The sequence below is a fragment of the Micromys minutus genome (genome assembly GCF_963924665.1).
Source record: "Micromys minutus genome assembly, chromosome: 8".
NCBI lineage: Eukaryota > Metazoa > Chordata > Mammalia > Rodentia > Muridae > Micromys > Micromys minutus.
Genome location: NC_137977.1, coordinates 52,520,120 through 52,536,815, shown reverse-complemented (window position 1 = coordinate 52,536,815; position 16,696 = coordinate 52,520,120). Strand labels below are relative to the sequence as shown.

The 16,696-nt window shown below is 41.5% G+C and overlaps 1 protein-coding gene across 2 annotated transcripts in view; it reads left to right on the top strand.

The window, feature by feature from the left end:
• The window catches only part of SPIRE1 (spire type actin nucleation factor 1), a 116,979-nt gene that overhangs the window by 53,137 nt on the left and 47,146 nt on the right, over positions 1-16,696 (top strand). For both annotated transcript variants that reach the window (XM_080919746.1, XM_080919745.1), the window contains exons 3-4: positions 3,851-4,084; positions 11,006-11,131. In XM_080919746.1, the coding sequence (XP_080775872.1) occupies positions 3,851-4,084; positions 11,006-11,131 (360 nt within the window). The remainder of the gene's footprint in view (positions 1-3,850; positions 4,085-11,005; positions 11,132-16,696) is intronic.

Below are 16,696 nucleotides of genomic sequence, written 5' to 3'. Positions count from 1 at the left end.
CTGAGGTCCCCGCCTCGTTCCCATCTGAGGGAAGAGCCACCCAGTAAAGTCCAGCTGGGTTATGCCCGCATCTGTAAGAGGCTTACATTTAGAGCTGCCGGTGACTCAGGTTAAGTCATGACTCAGGGTTAAAACGAGCAGTTCTGGAATGTTTCAGTAGACCAGATGCTGTTTACTTTTGGGCTAGGAGATCCTCCTGAAGTTTCCAAGCCAATCAGGTGGGACTAACAGGTGGTCAGTTGGGAGAACGGAGGCCGAAGTGACAGGTAATCTTCCCTATGATCATAGTGCCGTATCTAACCAGGAAACCATACACGCGTGAGTGGAAAGAAATTATATCTTGCTGACTTGTTCATTAGTTCCCTGTTGCTTCTAATGCAATTTGAACACATGAAGATGAATTATAGAGGAATTTTTGCTTTCAAGGAGCTTTGTTTTGTTGTAGAGTTAAGATAAATACATAACTAGCCACATTCTGTGAGTGAGCCACAGAGATTCACAAGACCTGGCTTGTCTCCATTCCTTTAAGTGGGTTTCTTTTAGACAACTTACTGGATTTTAGTTCACTTTTAGACTCATATTTGAAGCATATAAACTATCAATGTTCAGAATTATTGCTGATATCGTATAAATGTCCACATTTGTTTTCTATTTGTTAAACTCCGTTCTTTGGCACTCAGTGGTCTTTCTACCTTTTGTGATTTTTAAAAGAACATTTTTTATGATTCTTTTCTCACCTTTCTTAGCACACCAGTTATTTGTGTGTGCTCAACTTCTCTTGTTCTCTTGTGATCTTTAGTGGCTGCCCTAAAGTCTGCAGCGTGCATTTACAACGAATTCAAGCACAGCTTCTCACGACTCTATCCATTACTTTGTAGGCCATGCAGATGACCTCGCCTATCAAAAGTCCCAGTCCTTCCTCTTGTTATTTATATTGTTGCATTACTTCTATCTTACATTCCATGCATACATACATATGTGCACATGCTCATACATACACATGTATATACATGCAGCACAGGAGATATACATATAAGCACACATAATTAGTATAGCTATCATTATTTTAAAATGTCATCTGTTAATAGATGTTTTTACTTCACCTTAATTTATTCTTTCTTCTGTGATCTTCTTTTCATAGAGACCTGAGTTTCTGACTTGTTTTCTTTCTTTCTAAAGAAGGATTTTCTGCTCCCCAGGCAGGACATGGCGCTGAGGACATTTATTAAGCTAGTGTTCTCCTTCACTTCTGAAGGAGAACCTTGTAGAATACAAAGTCTGGGTTGGTGATTTTGGTTTTTTTCTCTAGATATGGAAACAAAAGCAAACAACTCACAGGGTTGACCATAAAGAGAATAAAAGATAGTTTATTCTGTAGCCATTTTGAATAACCATAGCACAGGAGCCAGGCAAAATTTCATGAAATTTTACAGTTTTATAAAACAGTGGTGGCTGCGTCAGAGAGGCAGGTACAGCAAAATGAGGAAATCTTTTCTATAGGCCTCAAAAGCCATATGATGACATTCTTGGCTTTGGGTTGGTGGAAGCCAGTGGGTCTGCTAAAGTAATAGCTTCCCAAAGGTTTTTATCTCTTATTCATAGGATGTTAGTACAGACACAGAGGTGTGAAGAAGGTGGGCTATCCAGGGCAAATGTTAGCTCAAGATAAGGTAGCTAGCCTCCGGACCTGTCTAACCGGTCAGTGCTCCTTCCACAGTACTGCAGTTCTGGCCAGCCAGTCAGTCTATGGACACAGCATCTTCCCTGGAGTCCTTTACATTTCTGAGAGTCTGGTGCTCCTCACCTAGTCAGCTTACTTATTAGATGCCTCTTCCCAATAGCTTCCTTCAAAATGATTTCTCTTTGATTTTCCTGTGATTTGAAAATACATTTCTAAATTCAATTTTTGTTTGTTTCCATGTTTGTTTGGTTTTGCATTTATCCTGCTTGGTGTTTGCCAAGCAACCTGGGTCAGAATGTCCTTCCTGCTAAGAGGAACTTGTGTTAGATCTAGTTAGTGGTTTCCTCATTCAGAGCCAGGGTGACTCCTTTGGTCTCTTGCCCCCATCTCCCAGCTACTGCTCTCCTACCGCTTGCCAAGTTCACACTTTTCTGGATCCACAAGTTCTAGTGTCCAAGGCAGCGGGGATGGTGTATGGACTTCTTTAGCTTCTGCTCTTTGCTGAGGCTGTGTTTTGTCCTTGTGGAGTCTCTGCACCTTGGCTTCTGGTGCTTGTGCTCCCAGGTTGTCACTTGCCTTGGGTGTGACAGGATTTTCCCTTTAGGTGAGTTACTCAGGGAGGATGGTAGAGCAAGACTCAGCCTTAGGCTGGTGAGGTCCATGTCCCTGAAGCCAGCACCTGTCACTACTGATTGCTGGCTCTTCTCAGACCCTTCCATCGTCCTCTGGCTCCCAAGGCTCTGAGTCCTGTGTTGGGTGCCATGCTCTGTTTGAACAGGCCCTGCGCTAAAGGGCAGTTGCTCCTGAAGGTCCTTGAAGCACGTGTGTGTGTGTGTGTGTGTGTGTGTGTGTGTGTGTGTGTGTGTGTTCCCTAGATCTCCCCTCCATGCTCCTCCCCCACAGTTTGTTACCTCGGTTCTCCATACATCCTGCTGCCCTGATCCTCCTGTTGTGCACTTCCAATGCTTAGCTTCTCTGTGGGGTAATGTTGTCTGTCTCAGCTCGGCCTCATCAGGTCAGACACAGCGTCCAATCTGCCATCTTACCTAGAAATACTTTTAAAAAAATAGTTTCATTGCTTCAAAATTAGAGGTTAAGAATTTTAAGTACTATCATTGTAAATGCTTGTATTATTCCCTCTGATCATATAACTTTTAGATTTTGTAGAATTTGTTAAGTGAATGTTTCAATGCACTTACAAAATTTGTGAATGGTGACATTGATGCTATTGTATTTAACTCACCTTAAAACTCTTGGGTTAAAAAAATACTATATAAACTATTTTTAAAAATCACATCATTGACTAAAAATAGAATAACAGAACTGAAGTTTCCTTGTGCACTTTCAAGGTTGGTAACTAGGTAAACATTAGAAACAAGTCAGTGTAGGGAAGGGAAAAAGTAGACAGTAGGTATTAGAACCTCTTGTGACTCAGGTTCTCTCCTACTTTTATACACACTCATGTTTAGTGTCTTTAAGAACTCTTGGGCTGGAAATTTACTAGTACTCATTTTATAGAAAAAATGACTTAAAATAATTTTTCTTGAGCCAGATGACTAGTGATAAAAGTCAGTTTTTACTGATAAATCTTTGGGTCATTGACTATTGTTTTTAAAAGGAAATATCTAAGGTGAAAGGAATAGTGCTGTTGGTGTTACTCAGTAAAATACTGGGCAGGTGAGAAGGCGATGCTGAGAAGTGACGTCAGTTCTCCTGTACTGACCACATCTGGAGCAGTTGTCAGGCTGCCGTGTGACCTGATGGGCCCACTGTTCACAAGTCAGGTTCATGACCAGAAAGTGTTGCTGATGGAGGTGGGCACTAGAGAGGATTCCCTGTGTCCTTCATTGCAAGCTCCGGATTTAAAGGGGGAAAAATCTACCATTAGTTTGTATCATCTGAGAGGAAGGTTTTTCCAGTGAGTGGATTGCTATATCCTGTATCCTGGTATGAAATAATTTGCTGTTATTTGGTCTTGAAAAGAGTTTGTGAATAGGTTATAACAAAATCCCACTAAAGTTGCTGTTTCACATTTAATACATGTGTTTGTAAAAATTTTTAAATTTCTCAATTATTAGTTATGTCTGAAATAATGATCATTTTATATCTTACAGGCAGCCCTTAGACTCTGGTCACTTCCATTTACCACCTTGTTTTTAATGCTCCTAGGTTATTGAATCCCTGGGAATTATTATTTATAAAGCATTGGACTATGGCTTGAAGGAAAATGAAGAAAGGGAGCTGAGCCCTCCTCTGGAGCAGCTCATTGACCAAATGGCCAACACTGTGGAGGCTGACGGTGGCAAGGATGAAGGGTACGAGGCTGCAGATGAAGGCCCAGAAGACGAAGACGGAGAGAAGAGAAGCATCGCAGCCATTCGGTCCTATCAAGACGTCATGAAGGTAACCGTAGCTCACTTAGTGTTGACTCTGTGAGTTGTCATCACAGGTTAAAGGAGTGGCTGCTGACTCAGTGTTTGACAGTAGCTTCCAGGCTCTAGCCTTTGCTGGGTCACGGCTCTAGCCTTTGCTGGGTCACAGCTCTAGACCATGTCTAGGTTGTGGTTCGTTATCTTCTTGTCACCTCAGCTTGGTTGGGCATGATGCCGCCAGCTGGCTCCTGCATTTGTCTGTGGAGTAGATGATTTGCAAGCGGCTCTGTACTGAAGTCTGAGCTGTCCCAGCTCCCTGGTTTTTGATTTTGGCCTTTCCATAGGATCTGTATACAATGATAAGACTGAAGTTTCTTTTTAGTTTAATTTTGCTGTCTATATGAAGGCTAAATGTACAGAGAGGGAAAAGCTTAAGGATCTAACAAATTAACCTTGTGATACTCTGTTCTGCGTTATTTAGATAGAATCTTTACTAGTTTTTTCTTTGATTGGTTTTGGTTTTCGGGGTTTGTTTATTTGTTTGTTTTTAAAAATGTGTATCACCTAGTTTTTCAGAATGTAGAGAAACACCATGAAGACAGTGTTTTCCAGTTGTGCTTGGTGCTGTGTACCTGGGTGCATCTCTGTTTCTCAGGAGAAACAACCATCAGGGCTCCAAAGGGATTACCACAAGTCCTCCTCCTCCTCTCCCTCCTCTTCCTCCCCTTCCTCCTCCTTACTTCATCCTCTTCCACTTCCTCCCCCTCCTCACTTTCCTCCTCTTCTTCCTCCCTCTCCTCCTCTTTCTTTTTAAAGATTTTTTTGAGGGAGGGAAGGAGAGAGAGAGAGAGAGAGAGAGAGAGCATGCGCATAGCCAGCAGAAGATGACAAAATGCCTTGGAACTGGAATTACAAGCTGTTGTGAGCCACCTACATTAACTTTTCACAAATTTTATTCATTTTAGATATTCTAGATGTTAAGGACTATATTTAAAATAGACATGGAAGGCTAGTGTCCTAAGTGAAATAAGCTGGATATAAAAAGAAACGCCATGTTTTCCCTCATAATAAAAGGAAACAAAACTGATGCAGATATGAACTGGCGGTTAGTAGGGTTAGACACATTGGACTTGGTCACTGTGGTCATGTGCCTGTGTGAAAATATCATACCAAACCCCATTAATGCATACAAATACTACAAGGTAGTCAAAATAAAGAAAAATATAAACATATTTGGAGGCTGGCAGACCAAAACTGACCTAATTCTGTGAAAACCACTAATAAACAGTGATAAAATGTGAAGAATAGAAGGTATTACATAAGAAGCGAATTTTACATTCTGGCAGTGCCTACAGGTTTGGGGAGGGGCTGCACAAGGAATAGAGGAGGGGAGGAAAGAGCACATGGGGCCGTGGTCCGTGCAGTCAGCCCAGCCGCAGGACTCAGGAGTAGTCCAGGAGGTTCTCACTCTGCAGGTTTAGAAGACAAATGGAAATCTCAGAATTCCTACTCAGCAGCATTACAATGACTTATTTTTTAAACAGGTTCCTAGGCACTTAACTATGAGAATGAATTCATTTTACCTGTGTTTTAGATTTGAGCCACTATGCCTATGAAAAAAGTATGTAAAAGTACACTTAAGATATATTTTATAGACTGGAGGGAAGCCATACCTTTACCAGTTCTGGTCTTAGTTAGCACTTTCTTTTGAGAATATCCCAACCTCACTATCTGCTGTTGGTTTCCAGTGTTAATCAACCTTGCCTATACGTTTCTCATTTTTGCGAATATTTTGACTTTTCTTTTCAACTGAATGATGGGGGAAATTGCTAAGATGTTTAACAAGTTTTGAAAATTTGAAACAAATATCCTAAAACACATTGCTTATGACAATGGAGACAGATATGACTCTGTGGTTTAGTGGGACTAGTAATGACTAATTCAGTTAGCAATGACTGCTTGACTTTGTTGAAAGTAAAGACAAAGAATTAACTGAGAAAATATGACTGTTCTCTTTTTTTTTAATTTATTTATTTATTATATATAAGTACACTGTAGCTGTCTTCAGACATAGCAGAAGAGGGCATCAGATCTCATTATAGATGGTTATGAGCCACCATGTGGTTCCTGGGATTTGAACTCAGAACCTCTGGAAGAGCAGTCAGTGCTGTTAACCACTGAGCCCTGTTCTTTCTCTTTTTAAGTTTTTAAATTATTAGCGTGTGTGTGTGTGTGTGTGTGTGTGTGCGTGTGTGCGTGTGTGCATGTGTGCGTGCGTGCATGACATGGTCAGAGGACTACTTCATAAAGTTAATTATCTTCCTTCTCCTTTGCATGAGAGTTCCAGGGTCTTTACCTGCTGAGCCATCTCACCAAACCATGATCGCTTTGTTATTGTTAGATATAGAAACATGAAACTAAGTTGCAATAATACAATTGGTAGGGATTCTAGGATCTTGTAAGTTTGTTTTTATTTTAGTGATAAAGATCTCTGAATGTATAGCAAATACAGACACCATATTTTATTTATGCCTCTTGATTATATGGAAAGAAAGAATAGACACAGGTTCAGTATAAATAAACGGGTAGTTAGAGTTGACTCAATCTGGGCTCTTTGCTACTGATTTGTCTTAGCCAGGGTTTCTATTCCTACACAAATAGATCTATGACCAAGAAGCAAGTTGGGGAAGAAAGGGTTTATTCAGCTTACACTTCCATAACACTGTTCATCACCAAAGGAAGTCAGGACTGGAACCCAAGCAGGTCAGGAAGCAGGAGCTGATGGAGAGGCCATGGAGGGATGTTACTTACAGGCTTGCTTCCCCTGGCTTGCTCAGCCTGCTTTCCTATAGAACCCAGGTCTACCAGCCCAGGGATGGCACCACCCACAATGGGCTGGGCCCTTCACCCTTTGATCCCTAGTTGAGAATGCTTTACAGCTGGATCTCATGGAGGTATTTCCTCAACTGAGGCTCCTTTCTCTGTGATGACTCCAGCTTGTGTCAGGGTGACACAAAACCAGCCAGTACATGATTCTAGAGCCAAATAAATTGTACACACAAATTTGAACATGTGTTCCTTTCAAATAAAGAGGCTGGAGAGATGGCTGAGCAGTGAAGAAGCTCATCTTCCAGAGGATCCATTTTTATAATAGACTTTATAAATGTGGTTTTTGTTGGTTTGCTTGTGATAAACATCTTATGCAATTTGATACTGAATTACTGTCTTACAAAATAAATTCTAGAGTTGGGGTTTTAATTCAGGAGTAGGGTACTGGGTTTAATCCTCATCTGAGGAGGAAGTCTTAATTAAGGAAATCATTTTGAGTTTGAGTGGGAAACTGTTAAATTTGGATATGATATAACCCCACAAAGGCTCTAGTTAAAGGCCTGGTCTCCACCTGTAGTGCTATTTAGAGGTGATGGAATCATAAAGGTGCTATGATGATGTCATCAATGTTTCTGCCCTCTGATGAGATCATAGTTAGATTGGCCTTATTGGGGGAAGTAGGCCTTTGTGTGGTGCTTTTGAAGGGTGTTCCCTGTAGGTCCTCTCTCTGCCACCTGTCCACCATGATCCAGCCTCATGCTCTCCAGCCTCTCACCACCCAAAGGCCAGCACCAGCAGAGCTGAGTGAGCTTGGACTGAAGCCTAGGGAGCCAGGCCTGAGTTAGCCCTTGCTCCTTTGTTCTTCTCAGTACTTTGTCACAGCAAAAAACGTAACACAGAACCTTCTGCTAAGAAACATGAAAAGCAATAAGATTACCACTGACCTCCTTTTATTATTTTGATTCTTCATAATCTTTTTCCCCCTTGATATTCTTTTTTGTTTGTTTGTTTTGAGACAGGATTTCATTATGTATTTTTGACTGACTATTTGGGACTCACTATGTGGACCAGGCTGGCCTCAAACTCATATAGAGTTCCTCCTGCCTCTGCCTCTCTGCCTCTCTGCCTCTGCCTCTGCCTCTGCCTCTGCCTGCCTCTCTGCCTCTGCCTCTGCCTCTCTGCCTCTCTGTCTCTCTGCCTCTGACCCTGACCCTGACCCTTACATGCTGGGACCTTCAGTGTGTGTGTGCCACTATACCTTCTCTTGACTCTTAAAATAAAACTATTTTATGGATCCCAGACTGGCTTGAACCTTCCACCTAGTGGAGGATGACCATGGCTTGCTGCCTTTCCTGTCTCTGCCTACCAAGTGGTAGGATTGAGTATAGGCATTTTTTTTTTAGAAATTGTTAAAACATAACATATTTTCCAACAATTATATTAATGACTATTAAGAGAAGTTAACAGTTTTTTACTGCAAGTGAAGAACTTTAAAATGTGACTACTGAAAATGAGTACATAATAGTCGTTTTATAGAAACAACATTATTCTTTGGACTCTTAAGAGGGTATCTCTGCAATCAAATAAAGGAACAGATAACTTGTCTTCATGTTATGTTGCATTTCCTACAGTTATCTTGGGACAGGAGGACACAGGTAGTACCCGAGTAAATCACCAGCTCTGCAGTCCTCACCACCCTCCATTCCCACTTTCCCAGGCCTCACAAGTGAATGAATGTGGGCTTCAGAACCTAGTAGAAGTATGTTTTGGTTCTCCTTGTGGTAACAAAACAAACAAACACAGGAAAGATTCAGGATTACATTGGAGAATGCATGGTATTATGCTGTATATGGGACATGCCAAATAGCATGTGGCATGGTAAATGGTAGCTGGCTGTTTAGTTTGCTTCTGTTGCTGTGATAAATACCATGACCAAATGCAACTTGGAGAGGAAATGCTTTGTTTCAGCTTACAGGCTATAGTCTATTGTTGAGGGAAGACAGAGCAGTAACTTGAGGCAGAAACCATGGAGGAATGTTGCTTACTGGCTTGCTCTCTCTGTCATGCTTAGCTAGTTTTCTTATACAACAGTCCTACCTACCTAGGGATTGCAACGCCTGGTGTGAATAGACCCTAGACAATCAGCAATTAAGAAAATGGCCACAATTAAGACATGGCCACAGACCAATCTGTTCAAGGCACATCTTCAGTTGAGGTTACCTTTCCCCAAGTTACATTTTTGTCAAGTTGACGGCTGCAGTGAATTATGATACTGTTAAAATACCTGAGTTATTGTCACTATTTAGCAAATCCCCTCCCCCCCTTTTCCATCTCAGGTAGAACTTTGACTTTTGTCGTCTCATTTTCTTTTTTCTTCATTTATTGATTTATTGATTGATTGATTGATTCACTTTACATCCCAATTACAGCTCTCCTCCCTCCTTTTCTCCCAATTCTACACCCTTTCCCTCATTACCACTTTTCGTTCTCTGAGAAAGGGAAGTCCCCTATGGGTACTAATCCATCTTAGCATATCAAGTTGAACTTGGACTAAGCCTGTTCTCTCCCACTGAGGCCTGACAAAGCATTCAGCTAGGTGAAGGGGATCCAAAGGCAGGCAACAGAGTCAGAGACAGCCCCCTCTCCAATTGTTAGGGGACCCATATGAAGAACAAGCTACACATCTGCTACAAGTGTGTAGAGGGTCCAGATTCTTTATGCTCTTTGTGGTTCAATCTCTGTGAGCCTCCATGAGCTCAGGTTAGTTGACTCCATAGGTCTTCTTCTGATGTCCTTCACCCCTCCAGCTCCCTCAATCCAGTCTCCCTCTCTTCTACAGGACTACCTAAGCTCTGACTAATATTTGGCTGTGGGTTTCTACATGTTTCCATCAGCTACTGGATGAAGCTTCTCAGGACACAGTTATGCTAGGCTCCTGTCTGCAAGCATAGCAGAGTATTGTTAATAGTGTCAGGGGTTGTCTCTCTCCCATGAAGTGAGACTTTAGTTGGGCCAGTCATTGTTTGGTCATTCCCTCCATCTCTGCTCCATCTTTATTCCTCTGCACCTTTTAAACAGGACAGATTTTGGGTTCAAGATTTTGTGGGTGGGTTGGTGTCCTCTTCCCTCCACTGAAAGTCCTGTCTGGCTGCAGGAGGTGGCTACTTCAGTCTCCATGTCCCCAGCTGTTAGGAGTCTCAGCTAGACTGGACTCCTGGGAGTCTCTCCCAACCCAGGTCCTTGGCTCATCCTAGAGATGCCCCCCATTTCCATTCTCTTTCCCAGCCCCCCAACACCTGGTCCCCATCCCTGGTCCCCTCCTTACCCCCAGTTTCCTCCCCCCATCCACCTCTTATGTCTATTTTATTTCCTCTTCTGAGTGGCATTCAAGCATCCTGTACTTTTTACTTATAAGTGATATACACCATGGGTGTCTTTCTAGGTCTGGGTTACCTTACTCAGGTGATCTTTTCTAGTTCCATCATTTTCCTGCAGATTTCATGATGTCTTTGTCTTTAATAGTATTATATTATGTAGATACACTACATTTCTTTATTTATTCTTTATTTGAGGAACATCTAGGTTGTTTCCAGTTTCTGGCTATTACAAGTAAAGTTGCTATGAACATAGTGGAGCATGTGTGTTTGTGGGATAGAGGAGCAGCTTTTGGGTATATGCCCAAGAGTGGAATAGCTGGGTCCTGAGGTAGAACTATTCCAAATTTTCAGAGGAACCTCCAAATTGATTTCCAAAGTAGTTGTACAAGTTTGCCTTCTCAGCAGCAATGGAGAAGTGTTCACATTGTTTCACATCCTCGCCTACATGTGCTCAACTGAGTTTTTGATATTAGCCATTCTGACAGGTGGAAGATGGACTCACTCTCATTTTCAAATAGGAGCTCATTCTAGTCAGCTTTTCTTTGCTGTTGGGTATCTTTTACTAAACATTTTTTTACCATTTTTTTCTCACATGATTTTGTGGAGTGTACCTGTGGTCCCATGGTACACTGAATCTTGGATGACAGGACAGCTAAAAGAAAAACTATAGCTAGACTGGGTGTGTTTGCTTCAGTGGTACCCAAAATGCCAGTAATAACCAAATTCCATTTTTCTCTCTTCTGTAGATATGTGCTGCTCATCTCCCAGCTGAATCAGAGGCTCCAAATCATTATCAGGCAGTATGTCGGGCACTGTTTGCAGAAACCATGGAACTGCATACATTTCTGACCAAAATTAAGAGTGCAAAGGAGGTAGGTACAAACACTGATAATTATAGACATTGAAATAGGCATCCTGAAAGTTCAGTATTGTCCATTCTGTGCTTTTTAGTCTGAGCTTTGTTGTTTTCTTCTTTTGAAGACAAGGTCTTACCATATACACCAAGGCTGGCCTTGGACTCGTGATCCTCTTACCTCAGCCTCTAATTTCAGGACTACAGGCATGTTCTACTATACGTATACTTGAGTGTTGTGGGTCTACTTTAGAAACAAAGTCTTTCATAAAGCTTCCTTTTAAATGAAATAAGTAGTCCAGAATTGGTTTAGTCTGTTTCCTATGATACTGGCTTTTCACCCCATTGTGCATTCTTCTAAGGCTTGTCCATTCTGCTGAGGACATTGTGGGTAAAGTCTCTACAAGGCCACACACTCTCTTCTCATTGTCTAGCTGTTGATGTATACTCCATTAAAGACTAGGACACTGCAATTCATGCTCGGGTAATCTGAAAGATTAGCTATTTTGTTCAGTTACCATTTGTTAATGTCTAAAGTTTAAAGTGTTACACTCGAAGAGAACTGTTCAGGTTCATTTTGAAGAGTCCTATTGTATACTGCACAGATGGTTATGAAGATTATCTGAGATCTTACTAAAGACTTGGTGGAGGATCTGCCAAGAGAGAGCTCATTTCCTGTGTGGCCAGAGTGCAGAGCTGTATGAAGCATCAGGCTCAAATGTTTAGGAAGAGATGCCTGTGGGATAAGTGAGGACAAAAAGAGAGAGACTGACCTGTTGCCAAATGCAGTTTAAGTAGCCCTGGTAAAAAGTAGGTGATACATCCCACTAAGTCACACCGCCATAAACTCAGTCGTGTGGGCAGGTGACAGTTAAGCTTGCTTCTGCTCTATCCCGTGTTCACAGCAGTGCTATTGACAAGCCAGGGGACCTGTGCTCTTTACATGCATGTGGCTAGACTGGACTCAGAAGAGTGCAGAAAGGGGTGGATGGAGTTGCTGAAGGTCATTGTACCTATTTAGATACGGAAACAGGCAGTACTCGGTGCAAAAGAAAGCTCTCAGGTGAACATCTCAAGTCTGTCCTTACTAGAGTGTTGGAAAGTAGAAAAGATTCTTTTTTAAGGTTGTCCAGACCTAACCTTTCCCAGAGCATTGTTTCAGGTTCATATAATAAATTAAAGGAGTTTTGAATTGTTTCAACATTAACATTCTCAGCAGACATTGTTGAATTAGAGTGGTGAGCATTTTTAGTACTGTACTCCACTAATTTGAAAAACTTTTTACTTGAGAGTAACATTGTTCCTGAATGTGATGGCTAATTAGTCTCTGACCTCCACATGTGGGCTTGTACACACATCTAAAAAGGAAGAAATAAATTATGTTATTTGTAGGGAAAAAGATGCAATGAGGAGCTTATTTTATATATATATGAATATATATATATATAAATATATATATATATATACACATATATATATATGGTAAAATAATTCAGAATCATAGAGGCAAGAATCATATATTCCCTCTCATATATAGAATTTAGAGGGGAAAGGGGAAAAATACATGAAAATAAACAAAAGTCATGCATGGTGGCTGTAATTTCAGCACGGGGACAGCTGGGACAAGAAAGTTGTTGCAGGTTCAGAGGTAGCCTGGCCTATCCTTGCTAACACTGGGCCAGCCAAATGGTACAAGGCCCTGGTGTCTTGTTTTAAAATGTCATAATGAAATCCATTGCTTTGTAATAATTGTTAAATTTTTGGTTGTTAGTCTGTTAGCCCCAGCTGGCCTGGACCTCGAGATCACTGAGACGCTCCACTTCGCCCTCCTTTCCACGCCTGTCTAATTACTAATTTTAAAAAGTTCCTTTACTGTTGCTGAATGATATTCTACCACTGAATTATCACTATTCACGTGACTGCTTAAGTAAAATGGCCTGTGTTAGACACCCCTCTCCCACCTTTTCTTTCTCTCTCCCCCATAATCTTTCAATCATTGGCTGATGTCAACATCTATGTCTAGTTCCTTTTTTTCCCCTCTTTCTTTCCTAGTGTTATTATTTCTTCCTCTATCTGTGGTTCCTTGTTTCTGCCTATCTTGTCTTTCTCTTACTCTTGCTGTGGCCTGCTATTTCAGACCCTGGATAATAGTCATACTGTCCCCAGCAGTCTTGTCTTTGTGTCCTCAGAAACTGGAATGATCCTGCTGGAATGTAAATAAACCAGATCACAGCCCTCCTGGCTCAACCCTTCACAGCTCCCAGAGGGCTAAGAGTAGAGGCGAGGGTCTTTAAGGCAGGCTGAGGTTCCTCTAGTTCCCAGGAGTAGTTAGGCCAATGGGAGGAGAAAGGAAAGGGTGTGTATAAGTAACATCAGAAAAGATGATGGCAAGAGAGAGCCCTCCAAATACATCTGAGGAAGCAGGCTGCTTTCTGACCAGACTGCCCATTCCTGTCTCTGGCTCTCTCATTCTCTTGACTGTAGCAGAGAAGTCTTCATGAACTAACAGATCCTCCCCTCTCAGCACAGGCTAGCTAACATCCCCTTCCCCAAGCTTCTTCTTTTATCTATAGTTTATGCTGGCTTCTTAGTTGCCTGGATGCAGCCATGTCCGTCCCTGGAACTGCTCTCAGTAGGCTGAGTGGAGGGGATGTGGACTCCAGGGCCCCAGTCTTGTATAATACTTCACCCCTCCATTACCACCCTGGGAAGCTGACACAGAGGTGAGAAGACATGAAGTCACAGCAGCCCAGCTCCCAGGCCAGCGGCTTGCTTCTCTTTTGGTCACTTCTCCATCTCATTTTCACTTTTGTTGCTCCACAGGCCCCCCCCCCCCCATTGAAGCAGAGAGCTGCTTCTCCTGTTTATTCATGTCTCAGAGAAGGGACGGTTAGACTTGCAAAGGTTCATAGTCAAGAAGCCTATACAAAAAGAGTAGTAGGACTTCTTCATGCTGTGCTCGTTAAACAAGCATTCCTCAGTTCCCTGCCAGTTTAGCTTATAGGCAAAATATGCACAGAGACATTTTAAATGCACGTCCAGACTCTTACACATTTTCACATTGTGTAAGTCTGACTCTCAAGTGCATGCCTTGTAAAATTTTTGAGATTGTTATATCCTATTTCAACTTATGTTACATTTTAAATTTGAGACAGATTTTTACAAACAAGCAATTCAGTGTTGTAGATATAAATGTGCTGATTAAATTTTAGAATGCTGCAGATCTTGATAGAAACCACAGATTTAACTTTTAAATTGCTGAGTTAACTATACCACCCAATATGGACCCTAGCTTGACACTAAAAATAAATGCTTTCTTTCGCAGTCTAGTGGTAGACGACTCTCTTAAAGAAGGTGTTTATTTCCTACAAAAACAAAACAGCAACAACAAAACCCACCGTATAGTTAAATAATGAACAGGGCCAATAATTGAATATTATGAATTATGATTTCATTTAGGTTGGGAAACTGAGGCAGGAAAACTGCAAATTCAAGGCCTGTTTGTGCTCTAGAGTAAGTTCAAGGTCAGCCCAGGCAATTTATTAAGACCTTATCTTAAACTTAGAAATTAAAAATTAAAAAGGGGGCATAGTTCAGTGGGTCCTCAGCACCACAGAAACAGCAGGAAACTTTGTAAGTCCTGCAAAATAATTTTTATTATCTCAATTTCTGTTTTCTATGTGATTAAATATATTTAAAGAGACAACATTTTCTTTCCCCTTGGGCATTTTTGAGACAGGCGGTCTTGTTTTTACATTGTAGAGCAGTTGCAGAGGTGATAGCCCAGGTGGTCTATGTTAACCTGGCTGCTTCCCACGGTTACGCTGAGACTAGGACATCTGTCATGGATGTAGTTTGTTTGTTTGGTAAACTAACATGACATTTTGGACCGCATCAGCCTTAGGTGTCATGTGCTCACGGACTGGAGTTGCACATGCTCACTGACACTCGGTGCCACTGTTCACACAACACACAACTCCCTCCCGTGCCTCTCCTGTCCAAAGCATGAGGCTGGCCAAGGCACTACTCTGGGGCGCTACTTGATTTCTATTAGGTTTTTTGTTGGTGGTGGTTTTGTTTTGTTTTGTTTTTAGTTTTTACTGTAGGACAGTTGTGTACTTGCAGGAAAAAAAATGCAAAGCATCTCCATGCAAAATCTCCCAGTTTACACTTGTTTATCACTTGGAGACCTGTTCTCGTAGCCTGGGCAGCTTGATCTTCCCACTTTGATTCAGACGTGGTGGTGCATGCTGGGAATACTAGCACTAGGTAGGTAGAGACAGGAGATCCATTGGACTTGCTGGGAAGCTAGTCCTGCCTATTGGTGAGCTCCAGGTTCAGTAAGACATGGTGTCTCAAAGCATGAGGAAAGTGATGGAGCAAGACACCAGATACTGACCCATGGCCTCTACACACGACCATCCATGCTCACCTACATTCTCATGTTCACATGCCCAGCATGCAACCCTCCAGAAATAATATCATTGTTCCAGTGTCCTGATTTTCAGATGTTGAAACAATTCTTACCTAAGACTATGTAAAAACTTGTCATCAAGTTCTTCCAAATGGTTTAATGTCATAAGCTTAACAAAACCCTAAGATGGAAAGATGACTTCTAGATGCCAGTTAGCATTTAATTACCAGTAGTTAACCAGGCTGTGAAGTTCTGGGATGAAGAATAAGAATGGTTCCTTAGGGATTTTTCAGATTTTTATATCACACTTTTTACTGAGAAACTGTACATAAGTTACATGAATTGTTTTACTTAGTCTTGTGTATGAAATCAGGACTTCATGATGAAATCTTTGATCTCAGTTTGTCTTGAATATGACTATGACTGAAATATCTTTCTTACAATATCACTTTTATATGCATATGTGAAATGCTTTAGAGAGCATATTTGGAATTTGCCCAACTGTTATGATATGGCTTTTGTCCGGCTTATAAATACTGTAACTACATTTTAAAATTTGAAAGTTGGCTTTTCAGAAATGTAAATGCTTCCAATCTCACCATCTCTTGTCAAGCAAACAGCCAAACTCAGCTGTGTCTTAGTGCAGACGACTTGTTTGCTCACTCGGAGATGCTTGTTAGTGACTTCTGCTTGAATAGAGTCAGAGAAATAAAGCCACAGACATCTGTCTCTCATATACTGAAGTGAATTATAAACAGCTTTCTCCCTCTCCTTGCCTATCCCTCCCTTAGGTTGGTTCCCAACACTTCTAGCTATACAGCTGTGACATTTAAGTTGGCTAGAAATTTATTCCTGGTCCTAAAGTGGATTTATATCCCTCCAAATGGTGAGCACATCACTTTCTGGCAGCAGAGTCACCACCAGATGTCTATGAGTGGTAGCCCTGCGCTCATCTATCATAACCTTGGGCCCTTGTTGCCCGTGTCGTTTTCTTTGGTTGTAAAGGCCAGTAGACAGGAGAATGCTCACTTTACCAACAAGGTTTAACTAATCTCTGCCCAGAGTGTTCTTGCTCTTACCTCTACTATCCCGCAGTAAAAGTGTGTCTCAGGAATACTTTGCAGGAAAGATGATGAAAGAGCTCTTCTAAGTACCCATGCTTAGAGAAAA